Below are 15,519 nucleotides of genomic sequence, written 5' to 3' on the forward strand. Positions count from 1 at the left end.
AACCACACTTTATTTGAACGCTATGATGAATATTTGATCAAAACCGCTCCGCGAGCGTAGCAGCGAACAGCAGGATGCAGTGCCATCGACAAGATCAGAAACATTCCGGTTCTGTGTAATAAATTGATACCAGTGTCAGACAGATGCCACAGACATCGTTTAATTTTTCATGTCTCTGAGCTATATCACATCAGTTTATTTTTCAGAGGCGAAATTTGATTAGATGTCAAGATGGTGTTCGACATGTACACAAACGGCAAAGCAAACATCTTTTCCCATTGGGAAACACTTAATGACAGAGTAACCATCAGACCCAGAGACGTGACGTTAAATCAAAGGCTTTGTTAGCTGACTGCACAATCTACTTCAGCGACAGCTTCATCAGTTCCCATTGAAGAAAAAAATGATGCCGTCTTCGTCTCGGTTACAATTAAACAAAAGCATAAGGCCTAGCATCTGTCTCAGAGGTTTCTGCTCTCATTAATTTATCGATTAACATTATTTAAAACATAATTTTATAACTTACTCTGCCTTTGAAATGACTTTTGGCTGATGTTATCAATTCATAATACATAGTTTTTATGCACTGTGAATTGAGTGGATGGTGAAAAGCATCATCCCGACCTAATTTTTGAACTTGTTACATCATCTAAGTAAAAATGCATTGCAAAAACTATTGCATGTGGTGAAAGAGAACATCTTTACTCTGATGATACGTTCATTCATTTTGTATGAATTTTCTACAACTGACAGCACTTTTTTTCTCTCCTCAGCCTTCCTTTCTTAGTCGTTTTAAACTTGAAACATCAGTTGTGTCATGTTTAATACATAATTTTAAATTTTCTATAAATAAGTGGTCTGTAGCTTCATTCGCAGTTATTTCTACAACTAATATATCCTGGTACATAAGCAAGTCACATGCCCAACTTAAATTTAATACGCTTTTATGTAAAACCAAACAGTATGCATTATAAATACATTAAAAAATATATTTTTATGCAATATTTCAAATGCAGATACATTGTATAGTTATAATAAAATATATATTCTATATTTAGTCTAAAAATCCTTTATATACAGTATACACATTATGCAAGTAATTATATATTTTTTTTCTTCTGAAGATAACGTAGTGTTTGCACAGGCAGTGCTAACAAAATTGGGCAATGGGCAAAATAATTACAATAATGACAAACAGTTATCCAAGTTTATGTTTATTTCCTTAAAATAATTAGAAAAGCCTAATTTGATCAGCCATTTCATAAAATAAAATAGAATTAAATATTTCATTCAGAAATCTAGCACTTTTCACACACCACTGCACTCAGTTTACTCACAAAAATAACCCCAAAAAACTACTTGATTCAAACTAAACTGAAAAGCTGCGTCACTCCCAAATTAAAATTCCAAACCTAACATCTTCCTTCAGTTCTGAAATGTTTCTGTTTCAGGTTTAAAGAGCCTGGAGGGCTGAACTTATCATAGCAAACGTTCAAAGGTTTAAGGTAGTGTACTTTCCCACTATCACTTCAGTCAAACCTGCAGTTTTAATCAAATCGATCGCAGCGGGACTGACTCCAGATCTGATCCCAGCCAGGAACCAATATGCTGTATTTCAGATTTGGCTTGAATCTCAGATTCATCTCCAGCTGCTTTAATCTCATCTTTTCCAGTTAGACTCTGCAGACTTCAACCCAACATGAACCTTGTGATGTACATTTTAAGATCATATTGGTTCAGTTTTTCCCAAGCCTGCCTTCTGATTGGTTGGGCTGGTCTAACCTTCACCCTGATTGGTTCCCGTCAGTTCGTCTTAAGTCGTTTGATGACTGTTTCCTGGTTGAGGTCATCTTGCTCTCTCTTGGCACCTTTGCTCGTCTCATCAGGTTGTCGGCTTGTTCCAGACTCTCCATTAGATGGAGGCTCAGCGGTCTTCTTCATCTCTCTCCTTTCTCTCCTCTCCTCCATCTCTTCAATCTCCTCTGCAAACAATGCCTTCAGAGGCCGAATGAGCCGTGGAAGCATCGGGAAATCTCCAAATCGGATCTGTAAGCACAAGAAAATAGCATATCAAACTTCACATTTGATTATGGATGCATAAAGAACTTCTGAACGATGAAAGTGAGGTGAGAACGAAAAAGAAATAAAGGGAAGGACTAAAGGAGATGGCATTAAGTAAGAAATGTTGTAAGAATGTAATTTAGGAAATAAGGAATTAAATAACGGATGGAAATGAGAAACATAAGGAAGTATGAAAGGAAGGACAGCAGGAGCAAAGCATGTAAGTCATTAAGGAAGTAACTAAGAAAGGAAGAGATGAGGAAAATAACTAAGGGTGGAACGATAAGCATGGAAGGATATAAGTATTAGAGGAAGCAATTGAGAAAAGAAGGATGCAAGGAAGGAAACAACTAGGGATGGAAGTAAGGAGGAACATTTCAAAGGAAGGAAAAAGGGATGGAAGTATTTCAGGAAGTAACGAAGGAAGTTAAAAGGATGGAAGGAAGGATGGATGGAGGTAAATAAAGAAATAAAGGAGGAAGAAAGCAAGAAAGGATATAAGTAATGGAGGAAGTAATAGAAAAAAATGACACAAGGAAGGAAGGAAATAAGGAGGAAAATAACTAAGGAAATAGGGAAGAAATGAAAGATGGATGGAAGTACTGCAGGAAGTAAATAAGGAAGGTAAGAAGTATGCAAGTAAAAAAGGAAATAACTAAGGATAAAAGCAAAGGAGGATGACAAGTAATGAGTTACTGAGAACAAGCAAGGAAGGAAATAACTAAGGATGGATGTATGGAGGAGTATAGGAAGATATAAAGGATGGTTGGATGGAAGTAGTATAGGAAGTAATTAAGGAAAAACATTAAGGATATATATTTTTTAAGGTGTCCTTGTTACACATTTTACATGTACTTACTATTTAAAAATAATAAAATATGCATAATTACATGCAAATAACCCAAACCCTAATCCTAACCATATAATGAGTACACTTAGTTATTTATTTTTTACTGTAACAAGGACACCTTAAAATAAAGTGTAACCGAAAGTAAATAGGGAAATACCTAAGGAATGAATTAAGGCAGTGTGGAAAGATGCAAGTAATAAAGAAACTGAAGAAGTACATACGAAAGGATGCAATTTTTATTTAAGATAGAAAGAATTAGTTGTGAGTTTTGTGTGAGAACATCCTCACCCTCATGTGGTCGAAGGAGATCCCCACTTTGCCGTTGAAGTCGTCACTGAAGAGAGGGATCTTGGCGTACCTCTGACTGAAGTGGTTCAACACAATGAACTCCGCGTTCATCTTCATCCCAACGCCGATAGCCTGAGACGTGGTGCTGGAAAGAGTTTCAGATACAAACAAATCACTGACAATCACAATCCAAACCCTAAACCTGAGGCTGAACATCTGGGAATGCTGTGTTGCAGTATTAATCTGTTTTCCTCAACCATTTCTCATGTTCGAGGGCTGAAGTAGGATCTGTTTTCTACAAAGCCTACAACACAGACCCTGTACATTTGTGAATTTCAGCTGATAAAGCTAAACCGACCCTTCAGCAATCTGGAAGACGCTCTCCACACTCTCAGGCAATCAATTCCTCGCTGAAACCCAAATGAATCCCCCACAAAATCTCCAATCGATTTCGCTCAGAAGCTCTCAGCGTTATTCAGCTCTTAAATTGGAAAGAGCCGCAGTGTGAGACACAGAGCAGTTCATTCATGGACCCGGCGCTTGAGAACTCCAGCAGACGACAAGGAACCCAATCAATGCTCATCTGAGAGGAGAATCCCACAACTTCAAGAGAGACCCGCTAGAAATGAGTCCTCTATCAGGAAGCACATTATCCACTGGGAAAGCTGACCACTTTCAATGCAGATTTTCTCCCTCTGCCTGCAATTGAGGGAGATTTTTTAGCTCATCTTCTTGATTCATCTTCTTGTTTGTTTTGTTAGTTCGTAAATAGCCAATACAATCTCTTCACTCAAGACATGAGCTGTCCGATAAGAGCTGCTGATTAACTATTGCATGATTTATGGAGGAGAACTCATGCTGAAATGCATTCATTGCATTAGATATTGATGGAAATTGTGCCACAATTAATTACTTATTTTATTTTATATGTGAATTAGAGCTCAAAATTTCAAGGGTGGTAGGAGTTTTTTTTGTTTTTTTTTACAATACAATTTAATTTGATAAAAATACAATAAAAATATCTACTGTGAAATATTATTACAGTTCAGAGGAACTGCTTTCTACTTGAATATATTTTAAGCTATATTTATTTTATTTTAGAATATATTTTATTTTATTTTAATGCAATTTATTCCTTTTAACAATTTAAATTTGCCTCATTTTTTAAAGTTTGCACTATTAAATACTGTGAAGCTGCTTTTAAACAATCTGTATTGTATAAAGCACTGCATAAATAAAGGCCACTTGACAAACACTACAAGAAAACTTCATTAAAACACTTTATTGACCCTGTGTTCATGTACCTGTGTCTCTTCTCACATGCTTCTTCTTCCATCCCGTCCTCCAGTGTGGCTTCATGAATCAAAAGTGTTGCATTCTTGCCTGAGAGCAAACCAAGAGATGAATTAAACTCTCCCCACCACACACACACACACACACACACACACACAGATAAATTACAGCTGACATGCTGTTCCCTCTTTCCCCCTATTGTAAAACACACACCAGTGCACACTCGTTTTCTAGAAATCCATCACCAGAACTGAGACAACAAAGGCCTTTCCTAATGAGACGAGCGGACCGAACCATCTCCGGATTCAGGAGGGGAGCTCGGTTCAGGCTGAATGCCCTCCATCACCGCCGGACTCCCTCAGGAGCCATTAAAGAGGTTTCTGTGACTAGGAGAACAGCAATGGAGTGATCGATTACGTTGCTGATAAAGACGGGAAGCAGCATTTAAACGCAGGCTTCGTTCGTATCGATCCGCGAGTCACTATAGAGATTCAGGAGCAATTACAGACTCTCTCTTTCCTGCTGGACTGATGGGCCTTTAATGACCAGCTTCTGAATATTTTGAGGCAAAAATCTCTGTGGAAATAGACAATGTTTGGTTTGTCCGAAAGTTCAGACTGAAAATATGCAACTATAAATCTTACAACAAGGAAAAAAATTGTGCATCTTGAATGAATCAGTGAGAGTTTGAGAGTGTTTGTGCTGACTTATCCTGTCAAGAGCATTTGCTGGCTCCCATTTCACCTCAGAATCAATAGCGAGAGATTTAGATAGGTCAAGTGCAAAGATCGCAAGTGTAGCTATTCGGACAAGGCAAAAATCTCATTCAATTCACTGCAAAATAATGAGAAATTATTTAGGTAACGTTCTCAAGTAAAGCCCTATTGGTTAACATTGATTAATGTTTTGACTAACAATGAGTGAAACATTGAATTTAGAGTATTTTTTTGTGTTATTTGAGTATCACTAAGACACATTTACAGATTTTATTAATATTGTAAACTGATTATTTTTTGTTGCATTTGTCCGTTTTTATATTTTATTTCAGATCAAATTGTTAATTCATGTTAATTTAGGATTAATTAAAATGAACAGATACGACTTTTGATTTCAACGGCATATTACTGAATGTCAATAGAATATTAGTAAATGCTGAAAGTAATCAATTAAAAAAAGATCGATAAATGCTTTAGAGGTATTTTTATTTACAATTCACAATAACTAATGTAGTTAAGTAATGTTAGCCATTTCCTAATTTAAAAAGTGTAACAGCTTTTATTAAAATATATATTTTGGCTATAATTTCATGAATCATCAATGAGGAAAATAAAATTAACATTTATTAACTCAAACGTTAAAGCATCAGTGCATATGTTTTAAAAACTATAACATTTGAAAGGCAACTTTTAGCCAGTTTTACCTTTTCAACTATGTACAGTACACGTGTCCAAATGCACGAGTGGTCATTGTGTGTGTGTGTGTGTGTGTTTTACCCATATTAACGACAGCATCGCAGGGCATGGTGTCTCCAGAGAACACGAGCTGCCATCCAGACTGATGCATCAAGCTGCAGGCGAACGCGTTCTTACAATGACGAACATAACACGTCTGAAACTACACAATCACGACAGAACAAGAGGTTTCAGAAGCTGTAGATCACAACACGCTCATGCACTCTTCCTTCAGTACGGACAGACAGTAATCTGAAGGGCATGCTATCAGATATTTAAAGATTTACGTATAATACTTTGTTTTTAAATATAACAGGAACAAAAACAAAAAATGTATTGCTTCTCTGAGTGAATATGGCAATTGATATTTGATTAAAGTACTTTTGATTAAACATTACATTGGTGCATATAAATAAATGATAAAATATCAAATCCAGCTACTTTTTTGTGTTACTTTTTGCATTAAACATTTTGCAATTCACATGTTTGGCTGGAAGCCTGGTTGATAAAATAAAATAAATACTTTCAGAGCAATAGATATCATGATATATACTGGATGATAGCCAAAAGAATACACATACATATACATATATGTGTGTGTGTGTGTGTGTATAAAATGGCACAGTCCATACAGACCTTGACCAGGTCATTCTTCTTCAGCACAGCCTGAATGAAAGATTTGGTCTTGACTTTGGGGATCTCTGCGCCATCACACAAATACTTTGATGGGATAATACTGGAACGATTACAAACAAATGTTAAAAGTGTCTAGGACCAACTTCATTTACTTTCAGTTGTAAGAATTCTATGTTCTCACACAATGCTAGAAAATAAAGATAAAGATAGAAGGTAATTTTTCTCTCGTACTTGATGTGGCTGAGGATCTGTTGGCAGTGATCGTGATACTGGTTCAACCACGTCATGATCTGCACAGGAGCGATCAGGTACACAGGACTGAACGCTTTACCTAGACTGTTCTGCATCACACAAGACGCAATGATCAGTGAAATAATTCATACGCATGATCAAGAAATAATGAAACGTATATGCAAATAGATGTATGCATACCAGAGCTCGCTCTCGCTCCAATAATAACTGAATCAAACCCTGTGTGAACAACAAAACATACAGCAATCAACAGTCAGCAGAGCAAGAAATAACACTCTAGATTATTATTTAATAGTAGTACTTATTATAAAACGAGTAGCTCTGGTCCTTGATTCTGATTCGCTGAGATGTTCAAAGCTGTTGTAAATTACTCTCCAAACATACACCTTTGTTTACTTCTGTGTGTTGCTCGGCAAACAATTTATTAGAACCGCAACCGTTTCTGAGGAACTACATTGTTTGGAGGAAGAATAATGGTTTTATTATCATTACACTTTATTTTCTCGGTTTTATTTTGTGAAACCTAACCGCGTCATGACTCATGCCTAACGCCCCTTAGCTTTTACAAAGTCACTGTAAACCACAGCATCTTGCGGCTTAATGCATTATTAATGATTTTTCACACAGCGCTATGATTCAGACTGGTTGATTCTGTGATTATGTATTTTAGCATAATGACACTAAACTTTATTTGGGATAATGTATAGTCACATAATCTGGTTTACTGCATGTATAATGACCTCATTGCACATTATCTTGTCAGGCGTGTTTGTGAGGCTCCTACCGTGTGATGATCTGCGTGGAGGTGTGACACAAAGACAGTAGAGAGTCTGGAGAGGATCTCGTCCACGTCATCGCCGTAATGACGACACAACTGACCAAACGTTCCCTCGCCACAATCCAGCAGCAGCGACTGAGATGAGCTGAGGAGCAGAGACATGTTTAGGCATACTTCACTCATTATAGGGATGTAACGATTCACGGTTTGACCATAAATCATGATACAGTTCCCCACGGTCAGGATTACCGTTTCATATTTTAATTATCATTAAACCATATTACTGCGATTTGAACAACTGAGGATTAATAAATTCTGTCCATATTACACAGAGTACTACGTTTTGTGTGAAAACCGGGTCGGAAAAGCTGTGAGATTTTAAAAGGGCGCTAAGGGAATTATACAAATGAATGAAATTCTGCTGATCCATAAGCGCCACCTTGTGGCTTTACAGAGAGTTACGTTTACATGCAGCCCGAGTGCAGTATTTTGTCTGGGCAAGAAATGGACCAAACTTGCATGCCCTGGTGTACATTTTGACTGGTTGATGAAAAACAAGCTTTCTACACATTTTAACAATTCAAATAACGTATCTTTAAGGAGCAGATCAAATACACAATTTATTAAATCAATTATCATTTTGACTGCCATTTTTGATTTTTTTTATTACCTGATGTTCACTAAAGTTCCACTGACGTTTCTGATCTTCATTGGCAGAGACGAGCCGGTGCCCAAAAACACAATCTCAGGAAACTTCTCACCTTTACCAAATAAAGAACAACAAATTAAAAACATCATAAACACCTAAAAATACAGAAGAAACTCAGCCCACGCACCCTCTGTGAGAGCTCAGATATTTTATAGTTCATCTAGACAGTTGGTGGTCCTTTATTATGATCATTTTCCAGACTTTAGAAACACATATCCTTCAATCGGAGGCATCTAGGACATATACAGTACAGAGTGAAAGTGAGAAGTGAAGAAAGTTTCACTCTGAGGAAATTAAATGTCAGACTGTGGACGTGTTCTTGTCTTTCTGCTCTTCTAATTCGATACTTTCATCCCATCCATCCCTCTCTCTCTCTCTCTCTGTCTCTGATTCGGTAGAAAGCTCACCAGACGAGGAGACGGACGGAGCCGTCTGGAACTTCCTGCATTCCTCCACTTCCTCTAAAAACTTTGGCACTTCGGCTGCTTCCTTCACAAACTCCTCATAGTCGCAGGACGGGATGGCATCTCTACACACACACACACACACACACACACACACAGACACACACACACACGCGAAAAGTTCCTCAAATAAGATCAAGTCTGGCATTTCTAAGAACTTTCTAAGAACTAGTTTGTTGAAGCTGTACAAAAAAAATCAAACTCACAATTTTTGTTTAAAGCTGTTAGCTTACACAACAAGCTTGTGTGTTTCAGTTTATAGAGGGCCACAACAAAACTGTCAAGTAATATTGGACTTCTACATAGCGTCTGTTGACCTGAACTGACCTTTGCCACTCCAGTCTGGGCCGAAGCTGAAACTTCATCAGACACTCGGCTCTGACGTTAGGAACACGGAGAGAAGCTGGAGGCTCCTACAACAACAACAAACACCATGAGGAATAAATCCTTCCTTACAGATTTATTTTACTTTAATTAAACTAGAAATAATACATATGTATGTATGTATGTATGTGTATATATATATATAGAGAGAGAGAGAGAGAGAGAGAGAGAACTAGAAGAAAATATATTTATTTTTTGTAATTTAATAAAAAAAGTATATTAAGAATAATCATAAAAAATACATGATATATTAAATAAGAGACCATTTAATATTACATTAAAAATAAATAGTATATTAATTTAGCAGAGTTCAGTTTATTTATTAAATCAATAAAATAAATTACAAAACAAAAATAATAAAATTTGAAAATAATGTAAAAAAAAAAAATCTAAATCAAACTTATCTGTAACAGAGACTGTCATATTAAATACAGTTTTACAAATGCATTAAATATGAAATTAAATTAGAAATTATTAAATGAACAAAATGGGAAAAAAATATTAAATTACATTAAAAATTTTGAAAAAAAATTGAAAAAACAAACAAAATTGTATTAATAAATGTATTCAAATACATGAGAATAAAATGACAAATAATAAATAAAATTGATAAGTTTCTTCTGGAAATAACTAAAAGCTACATTTTAAAAGTTAAATGAAAATGTGATAAAATAATAATAACAACAATAAATGAAATTAATAAATCAGAAACCACACACTAAAAAAAAAAAAAATAGCTAGGTCTAACTTTAACTGTAACAGACACTATTTCATATTAAATTAGCCTACAGTATGGAATTAAATGAGTGAGACTGTACTAGTTAAAGACACTTTAAATGAATAAAAGTGGCACGAGTTAGTGAGTGAGAGGTGCTGTACTTTAGTCTTGTAGAGTTTGAGCAGAGGGAAGATCTCAGGATGGATGAGGTTGAGCTGCGTCTGGAGTTTGTGACTGCGGGTGTTGTGTGGTGTGAACGTCTGCTCGTTCATCACCAGATGCTCAGTGCTGCTGGGAAACCTGAGACACGACAGATGCATCACACACACACACAGCTCACGATCAGATCTGAGTGTGAGATCGCTGTTCTCCAGCTGTACCTCTCCATCCAGCTCTTGTACTCGTCCGTGTCCAGCACAGACTCCGGCGTCATGTGAACCACGAGAGCCGCACAATCCTCCGCTCCGCCCGTCTGATACCTGCACACATCACAACAGGAGATGTGTAGAGAGAGAAAACAGGCCTCGTCTCTCTACGGGACACACCTGCTCACCTTCGGAAGACGTGATTGGTGCAGAGCGGCCATATGAAGTCCTCTGACGGACAGTCGACGACTATGAAAACAGGCCCGGGATCAGCCGGAGTGCACAGCTCCTCGGGTCGGATCTGAAACACACGCTGCACGGTGAGCTGGGAAACCGGCAGATCTTACACTCTTCAAACTATAAAATCACCTCTTTTCCATCGTGCGTCACAGTTTTTCCAGCTTTCAGAGCTTCGATGATGGGCCCGATGGCTGCTGTTCCTCTGCAGATGACGCAGAAACAGAAGTGATGCTCTAAAGCGTGTGTTTGTGTGTTATAGGTCAGTCCTGAAACCATCAGATATCAGACACTTACACCGGCAGGCCCATCTCTTTAGCTTTCAGTGCCATGAAGTTCCCTTTCTTTGAGTGCAACTGAAGGAATATTAGAAAGAAAGGATGGTTTTGAGCACCGTGTATGATCTTAAAAGGTGAAAAGACACATTTATGCTCATGTGTTCAGAGAAATGGGTCACATTCAGATCATTTCTGCTCACCTTACACACGTAAGCCACCACGAGAGACGAATCTCTAGTAATCTTTTCTCTGCCTTCTGTGGAGAGGAAAAAATATATATATAAATCAGTTCTGCCTCTTCTTCTCTTAAAGTGCAAAAACATGAAACATGTAAATACTAACGTTTTGTAAAAATCAGATGTTTGTTAAAAGGTTTGCTGAAATGTAGACAAATTTCTTTTTTTTTTATATAAATGAAATATGAAGTTAAAATGCATTTTTTATTATTTAACTCAATTTGTATCAATATATATAGTTCAAATGCAATACAAATTATTTTTATTTTATTATTATTAAATTGATCAACACAAACCACGCATTTCAAATGTTGTAGTACATTTTTTAAATATATATATATATAATTTTAATAAGACAAAATATGAAAGCATAATATAATGGACAAAATAAAAAATCATACTGAAAAAAAAAAACAATGTAATTCAAATGCAACATTTATTATTATTATTTTACCTTTTCACAAAATGTGAAAATATAATGGACTAAATTAACATTACATTTTTCTTTTTATTAATTATAACAAAATGATTTGATTTATTATCATTATAACATTATTTCATAGTAAAACAAATAAAATAAGTAATAAATATATTTGAATAAAACATACATTAAATAAGTGTAAAATTGTTCACATTTCCCCTTTAAAGGACACAGTTAGTGATTTCAGTCCATCTCTTTGGTCATATAGACCCAGCAGTGTCGTGTGTGTGTGTGTGTGTGTGTGTGTGTGTGTGTGTGTGTGACGTCTGGCCTGGACTGGCTGATCTTCTGCTGGCGGTGTGACCCTGACTCTCCTCCAGATCGTCCTGTGTCCTGAGCGCCCTCTTCTGACGGCTGTTAGGACTGCTGCTGTGTCCAGAGCCTGGAGAACATCCGCCGGCCTCCGCCGTACGCTCAGCTGCTTTAAACATTCACAGTCGAGAGCAGTGTACAAACAACACACACACACACACACACACACAAAGCACACATTCTCAAAACAAATACACTTTACATCCTTTATGTCAACATTTTTAAACGTTCATGGTGGAAAACAGGGAAAAAACGAGGTGACACTCACAGAAGAGAGGAATTTGACTGACGGTCATCGTGTCGTCTTTATATTGAGCTTCTGTGTACGGTCTGACAGCTGCAGACAGAAACAAATCAATCAATCCGTCTTATTTTAGTATTAGTGATACACTATTAGAGCATTTATATATGAACCATGACAGCTTTTATTTTTATAGTTTCACTTTTCATTTTAGTTTAATTTAAATAAGTTTGTCCTTTTTATTATGTACTCTTTTTTATTATGTACTCTTTCTGTTTTCAATATAAGTTTATTTTAAATTGACTTGAGTTAAATTTAAGTTCAGTTAAGTTACGGTACGTTATATTAAGTTAAGCTGAGTTGCCTTTAAACTGAGAAAAGTTCATTTAAACTAGGTTTCAAAGTAGTTAAATTTAGTCAAGTTCAGTTAAGTTTCATTTAAATGGAGTTGTTTATGACGAGTTGGGCTGAGCTGAATTTAAGTACGTTTACTTTATCTTATTTAATTTGAGTTGAGCTAAGATCAATTTAAATTGAGTTCATTTTAGTCAAGTTCAGTTAAGTTTCATGTAAAGTAAGTATAATTTAAATTAAGTTGAGATATGTTTATGATGAGTTGAGCTGATTTTAAGTAAGTTTAATTTAGCTTAAGTTTAGTTAAGTTGAGCTGAGATAAATTTAAATTGAGTTCATTTTAGTCAAGTTCAGTTTAGCTTAGTTTATTTCATTTAAACCAAATTAAGTTTAATTTAAACGGATTTGAATTGTTTCATTTAAAATCAGTTAATTTTAGTCAAGTTCAGTTAAGTTTCATTTAAAATTAAGTTTAATTTAAGTTGAGTTGAGATGTTTATGAAGAGTTGAGCTGATTTTAAGTAAGTTTAATTTAGCTTATTTAAGTTTAGTCGAGCAGAGCCGAGTTAAGTTACATTAAGTTGAGTTAAGGTTTAATGTTATTTTAAGTTTGCTTAGTTTACGTTTTTCATCTGATATATGGCATCTTATTTATTTCAGATTTATGGCAATAAACAAAAATGATTTATAATAGATTTAGTTGTTGTTTTAGTAAACAGTAATAGCACTGGCTGTAATCCATATGAGAGGATAATGGTGGGCTTTACCAAGTTCAATATCTTCCAGCTGTCCTGAAAACACTCGAATGGCTTGTAAATATTTATCCTAAAACAACAAAAGAAATATACAATAGTCAAAGATTTCGGAGAGTTTTTTGTGGTGAGAAAGACACAAAGATCTGCATTGAATGCAGTGTAGTGTTGACAGACAGTACCAGCTGTGGGGGTCCTGACAGGACACACTGAGGGACTCCAGTGTCTTTGAGGGTCAGGATCATGCCTGCACACACAAAACACAGAAGGAAGCCGTCACACAGTGAACCGAGCAAACACACACAGTCTCTAATCATGGGAGGAAACATGGATTGTGAACAGCTGCAAATCAGACAGAAAGGTTTTCAATCAGCTACATAAACAGCAATGAAAGAGGCATTACTTGTACAGAAAAAGCTTCAGATGCAACAGAATAAAGTCCCAGTCTGACCTGATAAACCGCCGACCGTCTCCCAGCTCATCCTGGTGAGGAAGATGTTGTCCAAGCGTGCAATTTTTAATCTGCACTCAAACAGAAACACTTTACAATCTGCACACACAGTTGACCAAACGCTGGTTTTGCTCTCTGATCAGATCTTTAGAAGAGGTCAAGGAGAGAAACAGTGATAGTTTATCTCTTACTTGTGTTCCTGCATCAGTCTCTGTGTTCCTTCACCACAGTTAAACAGATACCTGCATATGAAAGACATGCTTTATTAATAACACCGTGGAATCACTTACATTAACAAACATTATATACTGCTTAGACAGTCAGTGGTTCATGCATATTAAGAAAGGACTGTAATCAAATAAATAAATGTATATATTCATTAAGCAGATGCTTTTAGCAAAGACAGATAAATGAGTCAAGAGTTTCATGTTTTGTTTTTTTTTATAAAATACATAGTAGGTGATTTTATAAATTCAAATAAAGTTAAATAATAATCAAATAACTTTATGATATATCATTTACAGCTACTAGCTATCACTTAGCTTCTGTTAAAACCTTTAAAATCATTCCTTAACTTAAATACTCACATTTTTATAAGTTTAGCAGTAAATTCTTTCGAAGTATCATTGTACATTTCATGTTCATAAGTTTGATTTATTTTTATGAAAGTATATAAACTGTATATTTGATGTAACGTTAATAATGCATGTTTATAAAAGTACTGATTTGCTAATAAGCATTACATAATGTGATCATGTTTGCTCTATTATTAATTTTATACAGCATAATAACTATTATTATTAATTATTATTAAGCATTTAATGTTCTATATCTCTTTATTTATTAGTAACATTGGATTATCAATTTCCTTAATTTATGTATTCATTAATTATACACCAAATATTATACATACTACATAGATGTTCAGTGATTACATAATAAATACATAATATATACGCAGTAAACACACATGTATTATGTGAACAAAAACTTCTATCTTGGATGTGATTAATCGTTTGACAGCATTATCAATCATCTATTTGTAAATGCATGCAATGCATACTTTATATATATATTTTACTGGTTTGTAAGCATTGCATAAAGTGATAGTTTCTTAATGTTATTAGTCTTATCACGAAAAATTACCCACATTTGTATAATATTTATTATCATTAAGTAATTAAAATTATAATTTGTTTAAATAAGTTGACATGTCATTGAACTCTACACAACTTTCCATACTTTACTCAACGTCAACTAAGCATGCATTAAACCTGGTGAAGGCTGTTCTAAAGTGTGCTATTTGACGGATGTGAGAGGATCAGCGCGCACCTGTTATACTCGGAGAAGACATACAGCGATGCTCCGTTGTCTCGGCTCCCGGCGCCCAGCGCCTGTACATAGACGGTGGAGGGCCCGTGCAGCTCGCCCTGCCTGCGGCTCTCCTTCAGCTTCACATGGCGCAGGGGGTCTCTGACAGGTCTGCTCTTCCTGGAGGATTGAGTCTGCATCAGTCTGACGGATCCCTGCAGCGCAGGCTCTTCACACACTCCCAGCGCTCTGAGTGCAGACAGACGCGCGAGCATAATCCACGCTCATCAGAGCGATAAACACAAATATCACAGCCGATGTGCTGCTCGTTTGTGTACAGGACAGCAGTTTGGAGGACTCACATGTGTGTTGATGCTGGACGCGCTTCCGACGCGTGGTGATGACGCTTGACGCACGTAGAAATAGAACTCGCTAGAATGGCGCATACATATTTACAATTTAGAGCTAATCTAAATAACGTACGTGTATGGTTGTATGTGTCTAAAATGTCTTAAATAGGCGTAGAATCCCTGAAAGGTAGTCAGAGATTATAATTCTTCTATTTTAACTCTTCACTGCGTATTTTTAATTAAATGTCTATTAAAGTTCACCAGTTT

The 15,519-nt window shown here is 36.0% G+C and overlaps 1 protein-coding gene across 1 annotated transcript; it reads right to left on the reverse strand.

Annotated features, from left to right (window-relative positions):
- Nucleotides 1–1,207: 1,207 nt before the first annotated feature.
- Nucleotides 1,208–15,292, reverse strand: LOC113101089 (zinc phosphodiesterase ELAC protein 2-like). Its single transcript, XM_026265558.1, has 24 exons — nt 14,924–15,292; nt 13,783–13,833; nt 13,592–13,662; nt 13,323–13,387; nt 13,156–13,213; nt 12,062–12,130; nt 11,753–11,899; nt 10,965–11,020; nt 10,784–10,842; nt 10,619–10,691; nt 10,438–10,550; nt 10,265–10,363; nt 10,046–10,184; nt 9,110–9,195; nt 8,726–8,847; nt 8,280–8,370; nt 7,616–7,754; nt 7,012–7,050; nt 6,811–6,920; nt 6,580–6,679; nt 5,986–6,106; nt 4,504–4,582; nt 3,200–3,344; nt 1,208–2,046 (listed from the first exon to the last, which is right to left on the reverse strand). Exons 1-24 carry the CDS (start codon nt 15,175–15,177, stop codon nt 1,804–1,806), a joined length of 2,529 nt encoding a protein of 842 aa, XP_026121343.1. The 5' UTR covers nt 15,178–15,292; the 3' UTR covers nt 1,208–1,803.
- Between the last annotated feature and the right edge of the window lie 227 nt (nt 15,293–15,519).

The sequence above is a fragment of the Carassius auratus genome, unplaced genomic scaffold (assembly GCF_003368295.1).
Source record: "Carassius auratus strain Wakin unplaced genomic scaffold, ASM336829v1 scaf_tig00217498, whole genome shotgun sequence".
In the NCBI taxonomy this organism is placed as follows: domain Eukaryota; kingdom Metazoa; phylum Chordata; class Actinopteri; order Cypriniformes; family Cyprinidae; genus Carassius; species Carassius auratus.